The sequence below is a fragment of the Colias philodice genome, chromosome 2 (genome assembly GCF_061535455.1).
Source record: "Colias philodice isolate Cphi_HAF_F1 chromosome 2, ilColPhil1 Martin Lab GWU primary, whole genome shotgun sequence".
In the NCBI taxonomy this organism is placed as follows: domain Eukaryota; kingdom Metazoa; phylum Arthropoda; class Insecta; order Lepidoptera; family Pieridae; genus Colias; species Colias philodice.
In genome coordinates, this window is record NC_143087.1 from 11,471,845 (window position 1) to 11,490,684 (window position 18,840).

At 33.2% G+C, this 18,840-nt stretch overlaps 1 protein-coding gene and 1 long non-coding RNA gene across 7 annotated transcripts in view; one reads left to right on the top strand and one right to left on the bottom strand.

Annotated features, from left to right (window-relative positions):
• Nucleotides 1–18,840, bottom strand: part of LOC149490773 (uncharacterized) — an 819,148-nt gene that overhangs the window by 540,837 nt on the left and 259,471 nt on the right. The gene's annotated exons all lie outside the window — the stretch shown is intronic.
• LOC149490796 (pseudouridylate synthase RPUSD2-like) overlaps nt 1–18,840 on the top strand; it is a 376,734-nt gene that overhangs the window by 300,372 nt on the left and 57,522 nt on the right. For 2 of the 6 annotated variants that reach the window (XM_089709014.1, XM_089709005.1), the window contains one exon: nt 12,274–12,538. The exons of the other annotated variants lie outside the window; for them this stretch is intronic. In XM_089709014.1, the coding sequence (XP_089565140.1) occupies nt 12,365–12,538 (174 nt within the window). In that variant the 5' untranslated portion in view covers nt 12,274–12,364. The remainder of the gene's footprint in view (nt 1–12,273; nt 12,539–18,840) is intronic. 6 annotated transcript variants of the gene reach the window in all.

The window sequence follows — 18,840 nt, forward strand, 5'->3', positions numbered from 1 at the left end:
TATATTTTCAAAAATCTTAACAAAAATCGATTCGTTGCACATTGAAATTTATTTTTAAGTTATAGAAAGAAGCATACTTGCTAAATTATTTATAAGCTAATTTATTATATACTGGTTTAAGAGACCATTACTTGCTTTCATATAAAAATAAGCATCTTGAATTATTAATAATAAAAAAGCTAAAAAATACAAGCAAGCTTCACTACAAACACCTTAAGGAACCATAATTCCATCGATTTTTTTCAAACCCCAACTCGTTATCCTTTTTAACAATCATCGTCGTCTAATCGACTATCGATTACATTACGATTGCGTCATCTCGCCGCTAATAGGGCAGACAATGGTCCAGCGGTGTCTCTCAAACAATGACCCGAATATGACTCGGACAATACCAACCGGCTTGGATTCCCGAGTATTTAAACCCATTTAGACGTACAACCACAGTACAGAAAAGAACAGTACGAAAAGTACCATAAGACGTTCGAAATGGCTCAGATACAGTAACGTAATTCGTAAGCAGACGTCGCGTCGGTCGTGGAGTTATTAGTAGCGTGTGTCCATTTCGAAGAGAGCATGAAACGTCTTCGTCCAACGGCCGCGAAGTATCGCCGTTTTGATAAGTTAAAGATTAACAAAGCAACATCCCTATCGCTTCAATGTTGCGTAGGCAATTATTGTATCGAAAAGGCTTAGTTACCTTACCTTACTGTTCGTATTCTATTTACTATGGTACAACCGACCCATTTTAAATGCACACAAATACTGTCTCTATCCCTATATTATTAGATTCAAATTGCAATGCAATGGCTTTCAATTTTAAGGACCTATCATATCGATTATAAAAGCTATTGATTAGAGCGTTGAAAGGATGCTCGGTTGATCGTTTTGTGCTTCTAATGTATGTGGTTTGTTGACCTTCGCTTTTTGTTGGCTTTTATGGTATGGGAATGTTTTGAAGGCCGTATCTTGTAATGGATACGGTTTTATGGGATATTCATCAGTTCTTTTAATAGTTTGAAGTATTAAGGATGTACATTTATTGATTATAATTTATATAGGTACGACTTTTACATGTAAATCGAATGTAATTTAGTAATATAACTACTACAAAGGTGTAAGATTGGCTGGTATAGGTATTACCTAGGTATGTACATATTTCTTTTTGCAGTGTGATTTATGGCTGATAATATTTTATCATTACATAATATAAGAACATGACTGATAATAAAAATGTGCAATTAAATACATTTATGAAAGGACATTTAATATAAGAAATACCACATGTGATAAAAACGTTATAATCTCGTTTTATTTTAAGATACATAACCGCTTTTATCAATAAAATAGCATAGGATTTAGTCTATAAAAATATATAAAAGAAACTCCTTTAAAATCGTAAAATATTAAAGGAGTTTCTTTTATATATATTTTTATATCATTCATTTCCATTTCATTTCATTTCATTCATTCATTCATTCATTTCATTCATTCATTCATTCATTTCATTTCATTTCATTCAAAATCGTATTATTATTTCACCACGACCTGCTAACTTCTACAAATAGTTTATAGCTAATATCCCGTGTATTGAAACGCAACGACCGGATAAAAATCTATTGTGATTGACAAATCGATTTGTTTGTCCATTCGGTTGTCCGCAATGTTGTTGTATTATTTCTTTATACCATTAAATTGATATTTATCCTTTTGTTATTACCATTGTGGGCTTTATTTTGTTTAGTGTTTTATCAAATAACTAGCTTTCTTCCCGCGGCTTCGCCCGCTTTGTCTAAAACCTAATAAATTATGTACTAAAACTTTCCTAATGAATCACTCTATCTATTTAAAAAACTGCATCAAAATCCGTTGCGTACTTTTAAAGGTTTAAGTATACATAGGGACATAGGGATAGAGAAAGCGACTTTGTTTTATACTATGTAGTGATGATATAAACTAGGATTGGTTGAAATTTCGTCAGCTGTGTTCCACTGCACGTATAGCGATGAAATATACTTTCGTCAAATCTTATACGAAAACAACATCGCGATACGTGTAGAGAATATTCTTAACATCGTACGGGAATATTACCCTCTGTATCTTATTCTTATATATAAAATTCTCGTGTCACAATGTTAGTCTGCATACTCGTCCGAAACGGGTGGACCGATTCTCATGAAATTTTCTGTGCATATCGGGTAAGTCTGAGAATCGGCCAACATCTATTTTTCATATGTACCACGGGCGAAGCCGGGGCGGGCCGCTAGTTATTATATATATTTATATAATTCGTTGTAAAAAATACTTGTGAAAGAATTATAACAGAGTAGTTGTTATGTGGCTATACCTTCCTATTGCAATGTACTCTATGGTGTACAACATAATGTCGATATTGAATTGATATGAAATGCATGGGGTTACGGGCCATGCTATGGTTTATATTCTTTGAGTCAGTAGCTCGATGGTATAGTCTCGGTACTACCATCAACCGCGCAAGGTGTGCGCACTGATTCATTATTTAATATTATTTCACATATCTACCTAATTATAAATAATTATGGAGAGTTATTTAAATTCTCCGACATACTGATAAAGTGCCCAACTTCGTATTTTTGCATGAACTTTCTTGAATTCATGTTTCCTACATTTTGATCTTGGAAAATAGCTGCTTATTAATTCAGTAATTTCGGAGTAATAATTTTAGTGCCAAAAATAAAGTAACTCGAGATTTTATATTTTATAAGAGATCGTTCTTTATAATTATTTAAATAAAATAAAGATAATATTAAATATTATCTTCTAATCGAAAACCAAAAAACCATATCACAAACATTGATCACAAAGTAAATTAAATGAGCCATAGGATAAGGAAAATTTAGAAGAAATTATGAACAAAGTAGGTATAGAGTAGGTATACAACGTAGGGACCCACGCAATAAATACCCATATTTATTCCAATAAACATGTTATACTGGACACCCAAAAAGGGTCTTAGCAACAATAAAACACACGTAAAACATAATTTATTACTTGCTAAACGCTTCGAGCAAATTTATGTTATGTCTTGGTGAATTTTTGAGAAGACGCCTAACAATCTAAGGTAAAATAAAAAGTTAGTGGTTTGGTGCATTAGATTTATAACTTTTAAAAAAAATACGATATTTCTGTCTGAACTGTCCGTATGTTAAGGAATAAATATAACTAAAATTAAAATATTATACTTAGGTACGATCTTTTTACTTGTGAGTTTTTTAATTCCAATATTGACGGAACATAAAAAAACTATTTTATAATTAAGGGCCGATTTTTCAATCCATAGTTAAAACTTATCCGCCCAATAAAGTATTACATGATAATATTAAAATGTCACGTAAACTGTCAAAGACGGGCAAAGGATACATTTTTGAAATGGTAGTTTAATACGTTATTCGACGAATAAGTATTAACCAAGGATTTAAAAATCAGCCCTAAGTCGCTCAGTAACAACGTCTTTTACACATACGAGATCGGTTCTGAGGTTCCCTTACAAACATACAAAAAAAAACCTCTTATTAATTATAGATTGTTCTCGTTTACAACAGCCTTGTCGATTTTTGCTTTATTCGCCTGATTTATATATTTTAATATATGTATTACCTCACATTCGCTGCGTATCGAGTTACCTTTGCCCCATATTGTATATATTACAAAACGTTCGCCTGTCATTCTGTCTGTCACAAACTGTATTTCATATTGGGCCTGTCACTTGAAATCATTCGTGAAGTTAATATAGAGTATTGTTATTCAAAACGTCTTCCTATTTGCTTTGTTTATGTCATGTTTATGGTATTGGATATAATTTTAATATATTCTTATTATATTCGTATTTTTGTATGTCCTTAGAGAAAAAATATTATCTTTAAATCTTATTTACGAACAAAATAACGGCCAAAATTATTTTAATATTAATATTTGGGCTGAAGAAGAATACCTTAATAAATAACTTTTTGTTTTAAAACTATAAAATTGTATTTTTCTTTCTCAAAGTTTAAACATTAAAAGGAAATAGATTAGAATATAATTATATGCTATGACTATAAGCAAAATGTACGTCAGTAGGAAAGTAGCCAACAACAATAAAGTCCAAGAAAGATTCACATTTTATATTTGACTAGCGGTCCGCCCCGGCTTCGTCCGTGGTACATATTTCGCAATAAAAGGTAGCCTATGTTCTTTCTCAGTGTCTAAAGATTATATGTGCCAAATTTCATCAAAATCGGTCCAGTAGTTTATGCGTGGAAACCATACATGATTACAAACCTTTCCTATAGATAGAAATTTCTATAGATAGAAATGAAAACAAAATCGTAAAAATTGTTAAGGGGGACGACACACGCGCAAGTATTTATTTACACATTCAATGAAATAAAGATAGGAAATACTTGAGATTATAGTCAACAAATTGCATTTCTATTAAAGAAAAACCAGTTGGCTGCGAAAAACTAGTCGGTAATATGATAGGCCTTGTTCACACTACGCACGGTTAGCTTGAAGTCTTATAGCAGTATTATTTCCAGTGTGAGAAAGTGATGGCGCTAGATAACCTATATAGCGCTGTCCTTTTTCCACACTGGAAATAATACTGCTTTAAAACTTCGTGGTACGGGGACTGATGCGTGTAAGGTTCGTTCACACTATCCTCTGAATGTAATTGATTAGCATCGATGGATTTATTCGTTTGTAGATAATTTTATTCCTAGCATAAGCTGTTATAAATAACGAGGTATATGTTAATGATTATTTAAATAAAATAAACATCAGCTGCTTGCGTCTGTTTGAAGTTATTGCGGTGTCTCGTTTCTTTGAGTAATGCTCGGCTTATTAATTGCATGTTTAATTATAAATGAATCTATGTAGATACAAGATTTTTACATTAACATTATATACCTAGTATTTACAACAGAATATTATTTTTAATGTGTAGCTAGGATATAGTTTTATGTTTTGTAATTTCGTAAAACAGTCGACATTATCTATATCTATACTTCTATACTAATATTATAAAGAGGAAAGGTTTGTAATTATGTGTGTGTGTATGTATGTATGTATGGTTTTCACGCATAAACTACTGGACCGATTTTGATGAAATTTGGCACATACAATCTTTAGACCCTGAGAAAGAACATAGGCTACCTTTTATTGCGAAATATGTACCACGGGCGAAGCCGGGGCGGACCGCTAGTCGCTAATATATTAAAATATGATTTTGAAACAACTATATATGTTATACACAAAAGATTGGTTTGGAAAAGATTTCCTGTAACTTTATACGTTGTAAGGATTTACTGAACGGCTGACTCAAATATCTTTCCCCCAAAGGAATGCCACAGGACAAACATAAAAATTCAGAAGGATGTCACGAAGGTGCCATAAAACTTGCTATTTTATAATTCTAAAATAGCTAGCGTAAGATAAAAGACTTGAATTTTTGAAAAATAAACTTTGCTAGTGATAGTGGAAGGTTAATGTTTAATGCATTGATTTAGTTTTAATTGTTTTTGTAATCGGTACGGATAAATAAAAGTTTTACGAGTTTTTCATAATTGAATATATTTAAATTAAAAGATTTTTTTTTCAATTAATACAAATATAATAATCAAACAATATGGTAGGTAAGGGCTACACGTCGTTAAACGCTTGTCCAGTATTAAATACACAATTAAATACCATGTCATGAAACTTCAATAAATACCTATCCAGAGAATTGACAGACTAATATGGATTTATTTATTTTATTTATTTATTTATTTATTTATTTATTTGTGTAGATCCCAAATCGAATAGTACGTACCTTAATACATAATTTTCATCTGTATAAAGGTCGGGACGATAGAACCTTTATATATAAATGGGTAAAATCCCTTAAGACTCAGTTTTGGATAAAATCATTAACCGTATTACAGGGTATCTCAAAGCACATCGTGCCATTCGGAATCTCGGAGAAAATCTTCAATTGTTCAAGTCGACATCTGACTGACTCATCAGAAAATATTCCTGAAATAAACCTCCGTAGAGAGATCGTCGTCACAATAACGCTCACACACAAAAGCCTTATTATTTTCTATGGAAGTGAGGTCGGAATGACCTCAGATAAGATACGATATACAATGATATCGCACCGCTTTTGAAGACATCACAATGCGTGATGAATCATCTGTTTAGGACAATTTTTTCGAGATGCTGTAACAAAACGGGGCTATATCTTTTTTGTTTGTGAGCTTAGCTGTCTATCTAGTATTCTCGTTTCATACATTTTTGTTAACTAGAAATATGAGATGTACATTGTACAAGATAGTTTATCAAGGAAAATATGATATTTATGAGCTATCCTAGGAGAAGTAGATTACGCAATTTACGACACCAATCCGTCCCTGAGGACGAGTTCCAGTTAATGGTAAGAGTTTGTAATTTATTAATGAAGGGATATTATACTTGTTTCATATTTTATGAAATATCACTTCGTTATTTTTGTATCATCTTTGTTATCATTGATGCCTGCCCATTTGGTTTCTAGATATTCAACGTCAAAAAGTCAAACCCGAAATGAACTATATATTTTACCTGCTTTTCAAAACTCTTTATTTTGTTTAGGATAAGAAATTGCCTACTCACACCCAACACGCCTCATCTGGCTTTCTTTACGAGGAAATAATATTCTGATGTCTTTTGATCGATCGCTTTTATCCACTCAACGAGTCGAGACGCTTTTACAAAAAACGTGTGAATCTATTCTTGATAAAAACTAATAAAACATCCCTGAATTATTGGCCACATTTCAACACAAATACAGCATTTCCGTGTGAAAATATAAATAAAAAACGGAGCAAGACGTTTTACTATGCAACGTTTATTATTGACGTCACTTCAAGTTTCATTCAGACGGTCTTCACGAGACATTTGTCTCAGAAAAAAGTAGAGAACGTTCTTGCCATAGAAGACGAAACATAACGCCCACAAGCGAAACAATTAGACAGGTTGTTAACCTCCAATAGGGTAAGAATTATAAGGCATTGTAAATAAAAGAAAATGTCGCAAATATGGGCCACCTACTGCACTAATTTTTGGGAACGTATTTCACGGCTCAGCTCTAAACCAGAATTATGAACTTAAAAGAAATGTCTTCAAAGATGTAAGCGAACTATTTTCAAGGTTCTTTAGCAGTTAAAAGCGTAGACGAAAGATCGTCATTCTTATATAATCGTATAAACATAGTACTTTACAGCTAAATGACGTGAATGGGATAGTGACGTACTGTAATTTTAAACGCAGGTCACAGACCGCCAAGAAAACAAATTGCTGTGTATTCTTTCAGCTACCGTCACTGATGTTTTACGTATCTCTTTGATCTATAAAAGTGATGGTCGCATGGTTACGATCGAATGGTCGTGTGCTTTTCTAGATTGACGTTTCTGTGTCAGCCTTGGTGAGACTATTTTTGTGTAGAGGAAACAATCTCACCGGAAAATAAGGCGTCAAATCATTTAGTAGAAAACAAGGCTAAGTTGGTATTGATTTTTTTAAAACATGTTATGTAATGTGCTGAATTCAAAATAGTTGATGTTTTGTCAGTATTTTCTTGTAATTTGTTTGATCGTAGCAGGTTAATTAGTTCGACTAAAAACAAATACTTAATAACTAAATCTAGTCATAGTTTTAAAAGAAAGCATAACTTCAAGGTAAGGTAATTTAACTTACAGAAGAATTGTCGATTAGAATTTTTAAAAACCTGTCTAGCTTAGATACGATAATGGAAGAGGATTTTACAAGTTTACCAAAAAAGTTTAAAGTTAGAAAAAAGTATGTAATGGTCCGGGAGCCAGCAGCAGATTTTATGACCAAGTTCCTCTCAAGCGGTAATTAGTAAAATGCATCAAAGTATAGTATTATGAAGCCTCGTGAACGTCAGCTGGAGCTCGGTTGGGGGGAAGAGCGGTTGTAGCCTCCCGTATCAGCTGACGGTTTTTCCACCAAGATACAGCCAGCTGACATATATATTTATCCACAGTTACATATAAGCTATCATCAGGTAAATTTTTGTTTGAGAGGAAATAACGGAAAATAAATTTTTCTTTAAATTTAACTTTCATGTTCGAGACACCAGCTGACGTAAAATACACCATGTTGTAACCAGCTGACTATTTTTTTTCGTTGAGATATTGGGTTAGCTACAATTTGACAAATTTTTAGCTGAGAGGAAATGAATGAATGAATGTATTTTTTTTCCTATGTGCGTGGGAGGCTACAACCGCTCACCCCCCCAACCAAGCGCCAGCTGACGTTCACGAGGCTTTATAATACTATACTCTCATGCGTCTGACGAATTATCTCTTGAGAGGAAATAGTTAACCAAATTTGCACCTGGCTCCCTAACCATAATATATTTTGCACGCCTCATAAGCGAAGCGTTGAGGTGGGTACTACTGTCACTTCGCGCAAAACATCTGATTTTTCAAACTTAAAATGTCTTTATGTATCATACATTGCACTTGTAAGATAATACATACACACACATATTAAGAAAAAACACTATTTTTAACGTTCATGATATTTTTGATGTCATTTTTGTTATTTAAACTAGTTAAAAAACAGTTTAAAAAAGTTCTGTCTTGGACGTCCGTGTGTCTGTATGTGCGGATCCTTTTTCTTGTTAACACGATAGCGACCGAAATACTTTACTAATCGAGTCTTTTTTTTTCTCTTACGCTTGAGTATGCTCAGGAATAGAACCCTTTCATTTTTCAGGGTCTGATTCGATGTGGTTTAATTGTTATTAAATAAACAAAAATAATAATTAATAAATATTTATTAAAAAAAAAATATGAGGCGTGCACTTTTGGATTTTCCAAATTATTTTTTATATGTTATTGAGTTCTTAGCATTAATTCTTGCATCTTATATTACCGGTCACATAAGATATAAAAAAATAAAAGCCCATAGACCCAATATCCATGTAAAACGGGTAACACGAAATCGCAGACGTAACTACGTCATCAAATCACACAGATTGGTGGTCGTTCAGTAAATCGCCGGCTCTAACACGCCAGCCTTGCTGTTGACATGTTGCGATATAAACGAGGGATTCAGTAGAGCCAAGATACCAGTAATTTGTGGACGGCCAAGCCGTTCCCAGTGATTCGATGTGGGTGACGTGTATTGACAGAATTATGGGGATATAGAAATGGTCGGGTCGTTTGTTAGGAATTTATCTGTAAGGGTCAAGGAGGTTTTGTGGTAGAAGTTAAAGGGTGTATTACATAGGGCGTACTACATAGCTGTAATACTTTTTTATGTAAAAAGAAGATTTTACTAAACAACTTGTGATAGTCTTAAGACACCATGGCTATTAGTCAGTTTATATTAAGGAAGAAGAAAGTAAAACTTCTCAAGTCGCAGCGTGATGCAATATTGGTTCAATTATACAGGGTGTCCCACTGTTGGTATACTAAGCTCAAAGGAGGTTATAATTTTGCATACGCTGAGTTCGTAAAAAATACTTATAAAATTCCAGACGTAGATTTTTTTCAAATAGATGGATTCTTAAAACTCTATGTGTACACCCATAACAAGCAACCCGCCCAACTTTGCCACCAGCACGTGAGCTATCGTTTAAGATTATGTTTTAATAGACAAAATGCTCACATTAGCGAAGCGGTATATGCAGGCTGCGCGAAACTAGAGAAGAAAACATGGATTTTCAGGAAAAATTTATCAAAAAATTTTTGACGTAAATTTGTTGTTTAAGTATTTTTTTACGTGATCAGTGCATGCAAAACTACAAGTCGCTTTGCGCTTAGTATACCAATAGTGGGACACCCTGTAGAGTATATTTCCATTGATATATTAACTCATAGACCGGGAGATACTGACACAAAATTTCGAGTCATTTGTAACAGGATGGCGGTTCTACAGGGTTCTTAGTACGCAATGATAAAAAGAAAAATGATGGTGTGAACGCTGGTACCGGCGGCTTAGTCGCGTGGGGGTTAGTCGAACTCATCGGAAAATAGCGAAAGTCAAACGATTTGTAACAGTATGGCACTTATTTTTCCTGTAAGTTTGAGGATCAACGAATATAAATACAAAATTTCAAAGATCTAGGTGTTGGAAATCTTCACTTATATAAATTAATAATAAATTTATTTTTCAAGTATGACAGCACTTTTTCCCCCTACTAGAAGTATGGCAAATATAATAATGGTCACATTTTATCAAATACTCTCCAAAAAGCCAAATGCAATACTGGTACAAAAAGATAGGCGAAATAAAAAAATTTTGCAGATTTTCGGCGGTATGGCGACCATTTGGAATCGTCCGAAAAGTATGGCATGGCGATTTTCGTAAATGGCTGCACGACGATGGTTACCTGTGCAAAAGTTAGCTTGGTACAAATGGTTGAATAATTGTTTTTTTTTAAATCAACACATTCGCGTCGGTATGGCGGGCTGTAAGTCATACCGGAAAAGTATGGCATGACACTACCGCCTACTTCTTTTTTATGGGCTATCGGTAAATTCTAAAATTTTTGTGTTACAAATCGTTTGACTTTCGCTATTTTTCCGACGAGTTCGACTAACGCCCACGCGACTAACCCACCGGTACCAGCGTTCACACCATCATTTTTCTTTTTGTCATTGCGTACTAAGACCCCTGTAGAACCGCCATCCTATTACAAATGACTCGAAATTTTGTGTCAGTATCTCCCGGTCTATCATAGTCGCGGCTAGTTGCCATTCAAGATCGTATTGTACGACTAAATTATCAGCATCCTCTTACAATTCCTTATTGTCCATTTCTGCTTATGAAGCATATATATACTCGTATAGGTCATTTCACATCTGCTAATGATACGAGATCGTTCTGGTAGTTTATAAAAATCTATTGTGTCTACACAAAATCTATCTCGCGTTTCGTATACACGTCTTGATCATTTAATTTTATTGTTTTGGGATTGAAATCTGTACTTTTCGATTTTCAGGAGCATGTTTTCGCTATTCTTCGTAAGAAAATAGCTTTCATAAAATGAGTTAAAACATTTAATATGACGTCATAACCCTATGAGTGGCATCTATCAATTACAATTATAATCTGATGGCATATGTCGGAATAAGAGACGAATAATGCTCAGTTTCTATTATAAGAAAAAATTCTAAGAAACGCTTACGGGCGGTTGGATTCTGACATGTGTTATAGAACAAATGTCAAAATTTAATCATCCGTTAGGAAGAGAATCATTTCTTATTATGAAGAGATTTGTGAGACAGAAATAACGATGTTTAAGCGTTGATGGCAAATAAATTGGCTATAATTATTATATGTGTGTATGTAAAGTAGAGTTTGTATGCTTTATTTTCTTCTTATAGCAGAGAAAGATAGATCTTTGTATCATCTCATCTATTTTACAAATATAACTTTATATAGGTTTACATATAACGTAAACACATGTTATGATTTTCAGGCGAAGTTTCTCAATATAACTACCAAAAATATATTTGTACAGCACAGAATAGCCGCAACATTCCAACACAATATTACCCAAACTATCGTGTTCTCCGAACCATAAAAATCGTTGTGGCCGGACCAAAAGCGGCAGAGAGCCCAACAAAACATTATTTCCATACGTCAGACAAATGGCCATCCCGCCGTTTCCGACCTTTGACACAAGGGAAAAGTTTAGTGCGGCCATTCAATATGCTATGTCATTTTCATCTCGCTAATAACCCTCATCCAGGCTAATGATAGCTCATTAGGGGCGTTTGACCCGAATTCCTGTACTTATTTAAATATTTAACATAAATACTTGAATGTAGGCGCAGAGTCGAAGGAGTGCTATTGCTTTGGATAGTTTGTTCAGTGTTTTTGAATCGAAATATGTACATAGAAATTGTCATCTATATCTTAATGTTTTTAATTATACAGTTTACAACTTTGTATTTTATCAAATTCAATAAATAAAAAATATATGTATTTGTAGTTCTTGGACATGGAGAATAAAAAAATTGTGGCAAATATTACCTAGACGAGCTTAATGAATTCGTCGTTGATTAAACGTAATAAATTTTATATTTCGCGATATTATTATTATTTAGGTAATTAATTATAAACCATTTGCGTATAATATTCATAGAGCCACAACAAACAAGTGGTATTTTACAGTTTTTAATAGTGCACAATATCACGTTATTTATCCCATATAGTTTTACTACAGCATCCATTAATTTTCCTCTCCCTTGTCCACAGGTAGTGTAGCCAATGCCCCCGTACCAAGTGTGTTAACGTGGATGCGGTAACGGGCGGCGAGCTGGCGTGGTACGGGGCCGGCGGGGGGGCGATGCAGGCGGGCGGCGGGTGGTTCGTGCCGTGGACGATGGGCATGCAGAAGTTCGCGGTCGCGCTGCCGATGGGCGGCGTGGTGCCGCTCGTGCCGCCGCTGCTGGCCGCGCTGCCGCCCGCGCCGCCGCCGCTGAGGCTCATCGCGCCGCCGATGCAGCATCAGGCTAGGAAGGTGGGACTGGAAGTTTTATTACATTGCGATTTAGGTGGTGAATACGCAGAACAACTGGCAGATTGTTGAAGTGGAACTTCTTTAGGCGCGTTGGGAGTAAAACTTAAAGGTCGCGTCATGGTAATACAGTATCTGTATTTGTTTGTAAATTTTAAAGATTTTTTTGTCAGGTAACACAATTTTAACAAGTGATTTCATTCACGCTTAAAATATGTCCTTTAATAGACCTTTAATTTTTTTAGTAAATTTAATTGAATGCCGCAAATTTCCCATATAAATTCACTTATTTTTTAATAAAAGTCTCCGTAAGTATTAATAACTACGTTTACACCTCGTAAAATAATGGACAATTATAATATAAGATGGGTGATAAACATTTTAAAAGCATTGTAAAACAATGACTTTAATGTGCCCGTAAAAAACGAGGTTTTAATTGTGTGAAGATTTTAATTAAGATTGCGTTTTATAGTAATTTTTCGTTCATGCGTGAATGCTATTGTACAGAGTGTTCTGAAAACAAATACTTTGATATTTAAAATAATATAACATTTAATATAGAAAATGAAATACATACTTTAAAATAGCAACCATTGACTAAATTGGTAATTGTAAATGTTTGACATAAATAACTAGGCTTTTTTACCATGATAAATAGTTTTTTATAACAGAAAACAAAATATTAAATACATTCATAGTAAAATATTCTCCATTTTAAAGCAATTTGAATTTTATTTAATAAAACAAACACGTCCACTCAAATAATGCTTTAAATAAAATGTTATAAATGTATTGAGTACTTGAAGCTGAAAGTATTACTCATAAAAGCTCTAAAGTATATGCTTTTAAAGCTCAATGTATGTACTGAGAATTCGCAAAGTAGGTTGTTACCTTTATGTGCGGCGATTTCGCTCGCGTTTAATAAAAAGCTTAAACGTAAGCTCGGCAACAATTGGTTTTTACTCGTGTGGTGCAAGTTGGAAGGAATCGCGAATATATTTAATATCCAAAACTTAAAACATTATACTTCCGCTCTACACCTAGACTTGAAATTGATCGAGACAGTAGTTGAATTACGAACTGACCTTTTTTGAAGTTAGTTTAAAATATAAGACATTGATAAAATTATGCAATTGTAAAGTCATTAAAATGTAGATTACTATCGTTAAAATTTTGTAATTAAAACTCATACGTTTATTTGATTTATATTTATTTTTTTTTGTCGCCTCAACCTATTACATACACCAGCTTTTGAAAAGCAACGTCACAACATAGTTGTAGCTCTTTATTCGAACTACAGCATCTTATCACATAAAGAAGTATGTTGTTATGCTTAACATCTCTGTAAAATAAAACAATAAACATGCTTCCTATTCGACGGAAATCAGCTAACTTTGACGCGCTCTATACAAGACGACTATAATATAACTTGAGGCAAACACCCAACTATCTAATAACTACACGACCTACCTCTTTACTACTAAACTTTCGCTACATGTTCTCCCATATACCACCCACTGATAGGCCGTGACGTCACTACCTTGCATCTAATAGGCGCGCCATCTAGACATCGGATTATCTCCGTCCGTCTTCTAAGACGGCAGATTAGTTTTTGCTGGCGACTTGTTTTTAAATAGGACTGGTTTTCCTACTTCACTCCTTACATGTATTGAATTATTTTTAGCGTTTGTTTATTTTGATTAAGCGAGGACTTGGAAATATAAAAACTTGAGGGAATTTCTAATGTGGCGTGTTCTTTCAAGACTCACTTGATGTGTGGATTTATTGGAAACACTTTTTTGATGTACATTGCTGTCACCATTGGAATGTATGCGACACTTTCAATTCTTTGCCTCTTTCTATTTTATGTCTCCTTAAATTTATAGCATTTTATAGGGTTATCATTTAAATTCTTTAGGTAAATAAATCCAAATAAATGTTTAAGAGTCTCCAAAGTCACATAACTAATATATAATATGGGTGTTCCTACGTTTGATAATCGATTTTTTTTTCAACCATTATATAATGGACGTATATTTTAACATTTTAGCCTACAAACTGTATTTCATTTGAGAGTATTCAAAATTCATCACTACGAATATCTCTTGATTATATCGCTCAATGTATTCTTATTGCTCAATAAATGTAACGTCTTCATTATAGCACGTATGATATAGTTGATTCATTTCATTTCAAAGGATTAATCTCAACTTTATGCCAGTGCCATATAAATAACTCGGTTTAATAGCGCGGTGATTTGTTATGGACTTTATCTAGACAGAAACCTATTTGGGCGGTCATTTAAGAATGCTTTAATCTTTAGCTCGACAAATCATATAGGAAATTTAGGAGAAGTTAATTATTGTGTAGTCTGGAACTTATTAAGTACATACGTGCACTTATTGCAAGACTTAAATTTGGATAATAATGGGAAAATAATGGGGGTTCCACAAGGTTCATTCCACGACCTTTACTATATCTTATTTTTATTAATGACTTACCTTTACCGTCAAAGCGCCCTTAAACAGATTATGCTAACAAATACCTTTGTTAAAACCTAATTATTATAATATAATGTTAATCTTATCATTAATTTACTTTTCAGTGTAGTCGCCAATATATCCGTAAATAGTATTATGCTCCAAAAGGGTAGTAATTTGCGACACAAATTGTCTAGATAGGAGCCTATTTGGGAGCAATTTAGGCCCGCTCTAATCTTGATTGCAGTATTTCATATTGTTGATCTAGAGATAGGAACCATTGAGTATCCTTAACATTTTTACATTACTAATACTGGTTTTACTGGCCTGTTCTATACCAATACTATAAATACTTCTAAAGCAATTTTCATATTCATTATTACTATGTAAATGAGTTCAATAAAAAATAATCTATTGTAGATAAAGTAATCATAACATAAAGGCTTTGCCACTGAAATAATTGAAATATACAAGATTGATGCAGCGCTAAAAGATAAAACTTTAAACATTGCTTATGCTAATGGTGTTTTGATTGTAAAATCTAAAGCAGATTATAATCGAATCTTTAATGCAGTTAAAACATTAAAGATTGAACTAATCTCGATCATAAAATAAGTTAATTTGCAAGTAAAACCATATAATAAATCAGAAAATGTAACTAAAGCCGCAACCTCCAATTACGAAGATGATCAAACCCGCCCAGCAATTAAATTAGCAAATTTTTAAGCTCGCTGTGACCGCTTATTTTATCAATGGCGTATTCATCAGGTCTCGTAAACCTTTGGATGTCGGTTTTATATAATTTTAATATGAGCGTAAATTCATGTATTTTTAAATGTAGTCGCTAATTAGGTTGCAATTATTGATATGCAGTAAAAGTTTTATAACACCTCTTTAATTTCTATAAACGTTACCTAAATTTACCTATGAATTAAAATATAAACCGGAAATTATTTAATTTCTAAACCTTGTAAAGCGAGTAATAAAATAATTATTTTATTTTTACGTTATGAGATTTAAGCATAACTAATAACACAAAATATAATATTACTGTATTTGTAAAATATCGTGGTAATAAATATTCATTCATAGGACCGATTACATTACCCAAGCCTTACCTTGGTGCTTCACCCCCGACGTTTCTCGATATATTTCTTCCAATATTAACATGTAGCTGATCAATGCTGGCATTAAATGGTGGTATTAGGGCAATAAATCACGGTCTAATTGCGGCGTGCTCCTGGGAATCGATTGCTAACTCATTGATGTGGGTAGCTTGGTAATGAGTGGGCCAGTCTGTACAATTGTTATACGTGTCTTGAAGATTTAACGATTTTAAGTAAAGATTTTTTTGGGATCTAATCGTTTGCAACGGATTAAAGGGAAACAGAAATACGAACTTACGAGTTTAGTGAGCCGTGATCAAGTCAAATTCCCGAACCAAAATGTATCTATAAATAGCTAGAAAAAGCGAATTATATATGGTTAATCTTCTTGCTTAGTTTGTTAAATTTTAAGATAACAGATAGATTGTGCACAGCAGAAGACGAAACGGTGAAAATCACGTACTTTCTAACTATTGCAGTAGTTTAAACTATGATTTTACTTACAAAAAAAGAACTGGGATAAGTTCCTCGTATCCTCGTATCCTATCCTCGTAATGTTAATCAAAAAAAGAACTGGGATAAGTTTTTATCCCCGTAATGTTAATAAAATAGCTACACAATGTCACACATTTTCTGTTTATTTTACACTCCTCTCACAGCTACCGCTTATAAATCATAAGCATAACATAAGTCATAACTTAGCGAACTTACAGCGTATAACAAGCCGCCGCAATTTTCTAACTACATCGCTATCATATAAAGAATCTAAATTAACACAATGTCTACATAACTTCATACTATTAACACTAAGATTGCGAAATTCTTGCCATTAAATAGGATGGCTTGTGTAGGTATTTTTAAACCGACCGGTATATCAACGCTCAGCATTTTTCTCACGAGTTCAAGCTTATATACGAATCTATTTATTCATTCAAACATTTTCAAATATGACAATCAATTAAAAGATAAGAAAAATCTGAAAAAAATATACAAAATAAAACCACAGTGTATTATTGTTTGTTGGCGCCCAAGTTTGTACTATAAGAAGTAGGAAGTTTACGTTTTAAACAATTATTTATGCATAGTAAACTTTATAGATGAGGTAGGTCAGCATCTCACATCGATTTCTTACTTTTTGTACTGTTTCAAGCACTAGAATACAACTGCCACTTAATGATATCATTTTGATTCTTTATCCTGGTTCCTGCCATTAGCCATACCACAGCTAGTTTACTTCCCGCATAAAGTCAAGTTAGGCAATTTTATATCCATTCTATTTATCATACAGTCCAAACGCCGTCAGCCATTTTATCTCGCAACTTGTATTCCCGTCGCTGCAGTAACATTACTTTACGACTATGAGAAGTCACTGAAGTAATATTTTAAAACGTGTTATTTAAGTCTGTCTATTAATATTCGAACACCTTGCTGTTGATAATTTATCTGAACATGTCCAATGGCGAGGACTTGCAACCGTGTAGGATTTGCAGCTGGGAGGTTTTTCTATTGATTTATTTGTACAACCATTATTTATGGTAATTTCTGCGCTATTTTTATCGTTGTGTGAAAGGGTCCTACTGGGTTTATTGATGAGAAACAATTTGAGATTTTGTGTGTATAGTGTTTTATATTTAAACTAGCATTCCACTTAGTAAATTATATACTAAAACCATTCTGAATGACCAAACACCTCAAAATCCGTTTCCTACTTTAAAATATTTAAGCATACTTAGGGACAGACAGCGACAGCGATTTTGTTATACTATGTAATGATAGAAACATATTGTACATTGTCATATTTTTTAATTTGACGATTTAAGGATAAATTCTGAACAATAAATACCACACCAATAAAGATCTGTGTTGATTTATAAGCAGGCATTATTGAATCACAGAGTAATTTTTTCCCGCGTAAAGGAGATTATTGATGTCTCGTTGGCGGAACTTTTTGCTGCTCTGTGGTTTATTGACACTATTTCTTATTGAGGACATGATTGTACTTTCAAGTGTTCACGTAATGCGAATACTTGGCTAGAATTAAAAAGCTTATTTTTCTGCTTTTGCGAATCAATTAAATTTTTCATTTCTTCACATTTATGAAATTTACAACATACGCTTATTATGATTAAATCTGGAAAATCTATACTAATATTATAAAGCTGAAGAGTTTGTTTTTTTGGTTGTTTGTTTGAACGCGCTAATCTCAAGAACTACTGGTCCGATTTGAAAAATTCTTTCAGCGTTAGATAGCCCATTTATATATCATAACCCCAACAGTATAATTATGTTAAATTTTCATCTCTTTTTAGAAGCATATTTTTTAATGTAAAGAGCTTTAAAATATTTACTTACAACTGCATAAATATAGCTGCGATATTATTATTATAATGAAAAACATTTTGTTTTTAAAGCACTGATTGAAAACTCAGCGTCAAACTAACAACTAAATAATTTCCATTTGCTTCACTTCGAATGTACTATAATAATTATAACATAGAAATGAAATATCTCGACATCAAACAAAAGCTTGTTAAAATCCACGAAATACACTCATTAATGAGAATGAACAAAATAGTTGCGAAGTTTGGATTTCGCCGTCAAAACTTTTTCTGAGCTGTATACATTTGTGAATTTATTTGGTTTGTTGTTAAATTTATGGCAGCTCACTTTGATGGGATCTTCTCATAAAACATTGTAATTGTGTTCTTGTTTATTTTAT